Here is an 8827-nt window from a genome sequence, read left to right on the forward strand (position 1 = left end):
TCCAATTTGCCGTTGTGTTTTGCACTTCAGGGCCACCGTATGTTACTGTTTAGTGAATTACTGCATAGTTAAATGTCTAGAGTCTAGACAGAAGACATCACTGAAAGTATTGAGATGACCCCATGGTCTGTGTGCTTCTGTTACACATTGTAAGATGGTGAATAATCAGTGAGGCTCTTAACAAGTCTTTTTATGCCATGTTGTTGTATTGACACAACCTCATTCTCAGCATCCGTCTGACGTTTGCAAAGCAGTCTCTTGGTCAGGCTGTTAGGGCCTCTTCTTGATGTTCTCTGTGTGTGTGTAAGATATATTGTAATAATTGAGTAACTGGTTAGCTCATAAATCAAGTCATTTAAAGGGAAAGGTGACGATTGTGGAGAATTCACTCCTGTTTCTACTCCTGGGTCAAGACTCACCCTTCCTCTGCTTTACCCCCAGGTCCAGTTGGGAGCTGCCTGACCTGCGCGATGGCAAGATTCAGGCCATCAGTGACTCGGACGGTGTCAACTACCCTTGGTATGGCAACACCACTGAGACCTGCACCGTGGTGGGTCCTACCAAGAAGGATACCAGGTTCACCGTCAGCATGAATGACAATTTCTACCCCAGTGTGACATGGGGCGTGCCAGTGTCGGACAGCAACATACCCCAGCTCAGCAGCATTCGCCGTGACCAAAGCTTTACTACCTGGCTTGTGGCCATCAACCAGGCTACGGCCGAGACGCTGGTGCTGCAGACCATCCGCTGGAGGATGCAGCTTCATATCGAGGTGGACCCAGACAGGCCCTTGGGCCAGAGGGCCACCCTAAAGGAACCTGTGGCCCAGGAGCAGCCCCATGTCCTTGTCAAGAATGAGTCCATCCCCCCCAACGCCATGGTCAAGCCTAACGCCAACGACGCTCAGGTGCTAATGTGGCGGCCAAAGAGCGGTGATCCCATTGTGGTGATCCCGCCAAAGTACTGACTAGAATGGCAGCTGAAATGAATAAGTGATGGATATTGACAGTATCTATGGGAAACATTGATAAGATCAGCTTTGCTTTCGTTGTTAGTTTACTTTTATCTCTCTCATCCCTCTGCTCTTTGCCTCTATATGCCTGCCCGTTACGTTCCCCTCGTCTTTTACTTAATAATTGAGAGAAACAAGAAGGGAGAGAAAAAGTTAAACAAGGACAAAAAAGAGGACATTTGTTGCCTCTATGTAGAGCTGGAACATACTTCTAAAAACTTGAGTGAACAAACTGCAACCATTCTACCTTTGAAACTGGGTCGGGCTTCACTGTGCTAAATTAATCATTGCTAAAACAACAAATGACAAAAACTCTTGTATTAATATATTTTGGGAGTCAGAAGTTAGGGGCCGGGGTGGGCTGGAGTGTGTGTGGGTTGAAAAAGATTGTCCATGGTTATGTACATGTTCCATACATGTATAAATATATGCACTTTGTGTTTTTTTTGCATTGACCTGTTACATTTTTATGTGCTGGTTGGGATTTATTCTTGTTTGTGAATGAGCCGAAAAGGCATTGAGGAGACACATGTAGTTGGTACTACTTTTTAAACATGCAAGACATTTAATCCATGCTGCCTTAAGTTTACATCATTTTCCATGGCAAACTTTTAGCCTTAAACCACGTGCAATGCAGTATTTGGTCATTGTCCCCTTATCTTCCTAATAGTTGGTGCTGGTGTGTGTGGGTTTTGGAATTTTGGCATTGAACCAGAGGCCAAAGGAACCCAAATGGTTCATCCACATTTTGTAAACCAACCTTCCCTATCGCAAATGGTCTTTCAAGAAGATAACATTTAGGTTGCATCAGGTCAATTCTCAATACAATACATAGATAATGCTTGATCAAATATTTTGTGATATGAACATCAACATTTGTGCTAGAATATCCTCTATACCCCTACTGACTACCTACTTACATTCATTGTTATGGAGATTGTCCACAATCTCAATTTAAGAGATCACTGCATGCCCTTTCATTGGCCCTGTCACTATAAGTGTCTTTCACACACTTTTTCTTTCCTACCTCCCTCCATCTTTCCTCTCTGCAACTGTCAGAACAGAGTGTCCATAAGCAGATAGGCAATACTATTATCAATAAGCAATCAAAACGTGCAGCAGATAGGAGAAATAGAAACACAATGAAGGTGGTGATTATAGAGACCTGATCAGAAAAAAGTCCTTTGAAAAAATTGGGAGATAAATCATCAGAATTTTATTGCACTTGTGTGTGAGAGTATGTGTGTGTACATGAGAAGCCACTTTTGACAGGAATGTGGAAAGAGGTTGGTGCATAGTGTGAATATGATAGTATCCACACTTCAGTCATCTTTACTTTCTCTGTTTCCACATCTCCCAATGCCCTTTTGTCCTTTCTCACTTACCGTATCCGTTCAATGCTCTCTCATTCCACCTTCTTTTCAATTTCCTTTTCCTTGCTTCCATCATTCTCTTCTCTATACTTTCTAACAACCCCCTCTCTTTTCCTTTATCCTCCATTTTTTTCATAGTGCAGGAGGAAGGGCAGAGCAGTAAGCATGCTTGATTGGCATATAGATGACCCACTTCTTTAGGTTGGCTCCCTGCAGAAATGTTGTACTCCCTTCCCCCCATCCATTCATTTGTCATGGGCTAAAACACACACACACTAAATACAGCTGTGATGCAAAACACCTTCATAACCAATGCAATAATGCCCAGTCGACTTGTTTGTTAATCCATGGGCATATTTTTTGCCTGAGCTGAAATCTCTGACACATGTAGGGGGAGGGGAGAGGGAGTAGAAATTGTGTGCGTGTGTGTATGTGTGAATGGTGAAGAGGGGTTGAAAATAGCATCAGGGCCTTTTTATCTTCTTACAACATTATCCTCCTTATCAGTAGAAGCATTGGAAGCTAAATCTGGAATGTGCATTTTTTTTTTGTGCATGGCCAAAGCTACTATTATGAAGCAGATTAGATTGCTATGTCAGCTGCAAAACAATTTGTGATATTGTTTGATAGGGTCTGGAAGCTGCTGCGATTCACAATGCTGTGCCTCAAAATTACTCTTTGCAAAACAAATATAGCAATGTGGTCAACAAGGTTTAGTTAGCTGTAATATATGGTTATTTCAGAGTCCATTAGTAAAATTCCGGGTGGAAGGTGGGGTGATATGTGACTGACAAGAGCTTGATGCTGGTTGCAAATCATCACTAAAGCATGAGTACATTTCATATACCATAACCTGATGTCTTGGTCTTGATGTCACAGTCTGTAGCCAACTGCGTGGCCTGAGGTAATTGACAATTTGCTTGGTAGCATGGTATTGGCTGAAAATTTTGACAACAAGGGTGCCATTTTATCTTTGGATCAGAGGCCTTGACATTCTAATCATGTGAGAGCTCCTGACTACATCCCTCAGCTTGTCCCTGCCAAAACAGATTATGTATTCCATGTTATATTATGTGTGTGTACCATGTAATAACCCCTTGACATGTGGAGTTGCCCTGACTGAAGCTGTATGAGTATGTGTGAACAATCTAATTTTATTACATGAGCAAGGGGGATTTTATTTATCAGGTGCTGTAGTTTAACTACTCTTTGCTCTTATGCTGACATGTTTTGACACATGTGCATAGTTGTGTGGTCTTGCACAAACACACATCCATGTCACAAGACAGAAAACAGAGGGCCCAAGGAGAAGCTTAGCTTACCATAGTATCTGATGGTCACTGCAACATCCTGACAGTGAGTGTGAACATTGTTTTACAACACAGACACATTGTCATAAAGAGAACAGTTAAAGTGTGTCAGATGTTGATTATTATGTAATTCACAAGTGAGTGCCCTATTATGATAATCTTCCTATCAAGAATGCCTTGAAAGGGTCCTCATTTGCCCTGGTAAACTTTTTGCCACAAATCAGTTATACTTAGTGTAAGATCACATTGTCATGGACATTATTACATATGGTTTAATATATGTAGCCCTTACACGCTTACAGTGTCACAAACGTACTATGTCTGAGAACCAAGTATGCACTCTCTTTTTTTGAGTCAATTAAACAAACCTTCCAAAACCCACAATGCGTAGTCCTGAGGGTTTCTATGGATCTTTATGTAGAAATCCTCTAAAATATCTTAAGGGAACCCAATACACCAGCAGTCAAGGTCACCCTTTTGGTTAGATGAACAACAGACCAAGGCTAACTCTAAGGACTGTCCACCTTTGTTCTATAGCCTTTGTTATGGGTTGTATTTCTTGTAGACTAAATATTAGATTGGATACTTCATCTGTCAATCCATTTGGCTGTCATCTCGTAGTTTTCAGTAGATTAGTCATGTTGTGAGCAGAAGACAGGACGAAAGTAGAATACCGGTAGTTTTGCGTTGACATTGATACTTGAAAAGATTTAACAGTTTTGGTTAATTAAAAACAGTACAAATATATGTAAAAATACAGATAAAACAAATGGTCTTTTTCATAAATAAAAACGTGCAAATGTGCTGTCACTTTTTTTTGCAGTGAAAGTAGAAAGTAGATAAAGAATTCTGCACCCTGTAATACATGGGGGTTTTACCTTCAAAAGCACTTTTCAAAAGCACCCTGGCTTGATCCTTGATCAAACATTATATACGAATAATAGTTAATGAGGATTTGTATGCATCTTAAAATGATCAAATTAGAGGGGACACATTTACAACAAATATAAACTGCATGCCTCACAGACTCTGTCAACAAGAACAATTGTGGTCCTAATCACATGCCATCCCCCTAATAATTAGAAGTATTGATTGTGTGATTCCAAATAATGTCAGCTTTGTTGGTGCTAGAGAATAGGTTGGGAGAAACAGGAGGAGACGTTTCAAGAAAAGAAAGGCTGATAGGAGCTGGTGGAAGATTGAAAGGTACAGAGAGAGGGAAAGAGAAACAGAGATTGTTTTGTCGTATTGATGCAATTACGGTTCCTAGTGCACAGTACCTGTGATGCAATCGGCAATTAAGATGTCAGTGAAACACACATATACAGATTCCTGGAACTATTAATAGAGACTGTGATGAAGTAGGTCTCTCTCACTCATTTGCTTTTGGTACCTACATTTCTCTGATCATAATTGAAATTCTCAAAAGTTCTTGTCGTGGTAGTTTTTGCAGACAATTGTTTTAAGCTGAAGTCGGGTGAAGTATAGAGTTAATGTTTATTTGACGTAGGTTTAAACATAATAACGTTACCAACATAACATCATCAGCACACAAACATAAGACAATTCCATACAGCTCCATCTAGCACTCTAGAATGGAACCGGGAGAATCCAGCCCACCAGCACTACCCAGCTGATGGCCCTGAACCCCCCAGAACATTCTTCAACAGACCATTTTATAGATACGACAGTTCTCAAAAGTCATTGGTCCATCCTACAGACATGAAGCTATACCAAATCTCTTCTGTCATTGGTTAAATCCTTAGAACAATACAGTTGAATCCACATTTTCTTCAGACCAACTGTCTCTTCCCCCCAGGTGACAAGAACCCTCCCAGGTCACCCAGACTTCACGTCTCCGAGACTTCATGTCTCCTAGTTAGGTGTTATAAAACTACAGGTGGCATCTCTACCAAATGAGTCGAATCAACATACATTGTATCAAGCTTCTTAACCAACTGTAAACTTCTCCTAAAACACATTCATTGTACATAGGCCCAACATTTCTTTCACATTCTTCAACCTAAGTTCAACGTCCACATTATTTTATCACTTATGCACATCATAAATGCAATTTCGCATTATTTATAGAATTTGCCAATGGTCTGGTACATTTCATGCAAATGATTATGTAGCCTACAATTGCCTGCTGTTTCTTGTTATCAATTTATTATGTCACATTGATCAAAATGTATTACGTTGGCTCTATGTTAAATGGCCTTACCCCCACAAACATCTAGACATTTAGTTCCCTGTATAGTCATTACATGCACAATGGTTGAGCCAGTTGTCATAATTGACAACCGATTGACAATAAGACAACCAATTGACAATAAGACACAATGGCTGAAAGAGACAAATTACATTATTAAGTCATTTCATGCACAATGGTTAAGCCAGCTGTCATAATTGTGAGCCTAATTCACCATACAGTGCATACAGTTCTGTCTAAGGGGTGTTTACAATGTTTACATGAACATTTGTATGTTTTCCTATGTGCTATGCAGTGCTGTAAAATAGTCTTGTATTTTCTGCATCGCATTGACATTTGACACCTACAACCAACCGAGGAGGCTAAATTAGTAAGAACATTATTTTTGTTTTATGCCCGTATGCATGAATAAAAACAGCTGGGTGTGTCCTGGAACAACACTGCAGACACTCTGGGCTCACTGTCCATAAACTGGCTTTCTGTGAGCATCAACGGGTAGGTGTTAGGTCCCCCAGTTTATTGAGGGTTTGGGACGATACAAAAAGCCATTAGTGTTCAGTTTGCACTCTCTTTCTGTTTTGGTGGGTTGAACGTGTGTCAGGACAGTCCTGTTTTGTGTCACTAACTCTGTTCTCTTTTACCTCCCGTAATTGCTGTTGCTGTTAGACGCATTAGGCGAGATCTGGGCGGACCACCCTTTGTCTTTTGGCCAGGGCCTTGATCGTGTGCCGGCTTAGTGTGGGTAGGCGGTCAGGAGCGTCTTCTTTTGTGTTGTTTGATTTGGTTACGTCCAGCATTGACTGGGTAAATAAAACCCTTTGATTTCACTGTACACTTTGCCTCTGTGTCCGTACTTGCACCCACGACTCTATGCCATTGTCACTGTCCACTGGTTGTCGCTGAGCAGCGGGGATGTCAGTCCCCACCCTCCGGGGTGGCGTACGTAACAGTAGGCTCCAATTCCCTTAAAGATGCTCGCTCACAGTTGTATTCCAGCTTAATCAATAAAAACCCTGGCAACTCTAAACTGCTTTTTTCCACCATAAACCGTCTCCTGAAGCCACAACCATCCTCTTCAACTGAGGCTACAGAGGAGCAATGCCATAGCTTCATTGACTTTTTCAGATCCAACGTCAACAGCATTTGCTCTGTGATGTCCAGCTCTCCATCTCTGTTACCCTCTGACACCAACACCTTATCTACGAGTGTGCTGTCTCCCCTACATCTCGCTAAGGTTCAGGAGAGCCATGTTGAGGAAATAGTCAGAAAAATGAAATCCTGTACCTGTACTCTGGACCCCATCCCCACTGCTCTGCTCAAGTCACACATCCCCACTCGCAGTCCTTTCATCACCAAAGTTGTTAACCTTTCCCTTCAGTCTGGCTGTGTCCCACCAGCTCTCAAGGTTGCTGTCATCCGTCCCCTTCTCAAGAAGCCCACCCTGGACGCGGAGGTTCTAGCAAACTACAGGCTTATCTCCATCCTTGCTTTCCTGTCCAAAGTGCTAGAGAAGGTAATTGCTTCTCAACTTAAGGACAACCTCAAACACAACATCTTGTATGAACAATTTCAGTCAGGATTTTGTTCAGCCCACAGCACTGAAACAGCTGGGTGCTCAGGGTGACAAATGACCTGCTGATGACAGCTGATGCAGGATCACCCTCGCTCCTCATCCTCCTGGACCTGACTGCTGCATTTGACTCAGTGGATCCCACTACACTATCCTCCTAGAACGCCTCCACACCACCATTGGACTATCAGGCTCTGCACTCAAGTGGTTTCAGTCCTACCTTTCTGGCAGAACCGCCTGTCTTGGGGAGATAAAGGCATGGATGAGAAACAACTTTCTCCAGTTAAACAGTAACAAAACCGAAGCCCTTCTTGTTGGCACTCTACAGCAGGTTCAGTCACCTTTCATAACTCATCTCACCTTCGACAGTCAGGTCATACCCCTGTCCTCCAGTCACTAATCGGTTTGTGGTTTAGGTTTGACCCTCAACTGACCTTTAATGACCATATAAAACACCTGTGCAAAACCTCATTTTATCATCTCAAAAACATCTCCAACCTCTGCCCAACTTTAACCCTGTCAGATGCAGAGAAGCTCGTCCATGCCTTTATCTCCTCAAGACTGGACTACTGTAATTCACTCTTCACTGGGATCACTGGCAAGAACATCCAGAAGCTGCAGTACATACAAAACATTGCTGCCAGGATCGTGGTGAGAGACCAGAAATATGAGCACATAACACCCATTGTACACTCACTACACTGACTCCCTGTCTCATTCCGTATTGACTACAAAGTCCTATTACTCACCCATAAATGCATAAATGGACATGCACCTCCCTACCTACAAGAACTCATTACTCCCCAATTAAGTGGTGGGCCGAGCCCACGTTTCTGCTTTAGTTTTTTTAATGACCTGTCCCCGTCGATGGAGGAGCTGGATTTTTGATATTATAAATGTCGTTTTTTTCTAAAAATTTGTTTAAAAAAAAAAGTTTGTTAGCACATCCAATTCTTGGATTTTTTTTCTGTAGCTTAGTTCAAAGTTAGCAATTTATCAGACAATCGTCTCAACTACCTAACGGGCGCGTTCACACTGCAGCCGGACGGGCAGAGCGGGGCGTCGGCTTCCAATTAATTTTCAATGAAACCAGGCGTTGACGCCCACTTAGGGCATTGTGGGAAGACGAGCAGGGCGTCGACGCTCGCCTAGGGCATTGTGGGAAGGCGAGCGGGTGGCGAACGTTGGATTTTCTCAACTTTATGTAAATGAGGAGCATGAAAAGGTTAGCGTTGGCCAATCGGTTTGGTTTCTTGTTTCTTGTAACGTAGCAACTGTTGGTCATGGTAAACATTTCTAGGTTTGACAATTTCAAGATGTAAGAGCAACTCATCGTGTGTGTGTCTTCAT

General features: G+C 42.2%; 2 protein-coding genes across 3 annotated transcripts in view; both read left to right on the plus strand.

Annotated features, from left to right (window-relative positions):
• Positions 1-4497, plus strand: part of fam78ab (family with sequence similarity 78 member Ab) — an 11144-nt gene extending 6647 nt beyond the window's left edge. For both annotated transcript variants that reach the window (XM_047018067.1, XM_047018066.1), the window contains exon 2: positions 442-4497. In XM_047018067.1, the coding sequence (XP_046874023.1) occupies positions 590-967 (378 nt within the window). In that variant the 5' untranslated portion in view covers positions 442-589 and the 3' untranslated portion in view covers positions 968-4497. The remainder of the gene's footprint in view (positions 1-441) is intronic.
• A 1139-nt stretch (positions 4498-5636) lies between these two features.
• Positions 5637-8513, plus strand: LOC124466282. Its single transcript, XM_047018069.1, is given in 3 exon segments — positions 5637-7516; positions 7519-7617; positions 7620-8513. Coding segments are annotated over 3 exon segments (813 nt in total). The 5' UTR covers positions 5637-7060; the 3' UTR covers positions 7878-8513.
• The last annotated feature ends 314 nt before the right edge of the window (positions 8514-8827 follow it).

The sequence above is a fragment of the Hypomesus transpacificus genome, unplaced genomic scaffold (genome assembly GCF_021917145.1).
Source record: "Hypomesus transpacificus isolate Combined female unplaced genomic scaffold, fHypTra1 scaffold_89, whole genome shotgun sequence".
Taxonomy (NCBI): domain Eukaryota; kingdom Metazoa; phylum Chordata; class Actinopteri; order Osmeriformes; family Osmeridae; genus Hypomesus; species Hypomesus transpacificus.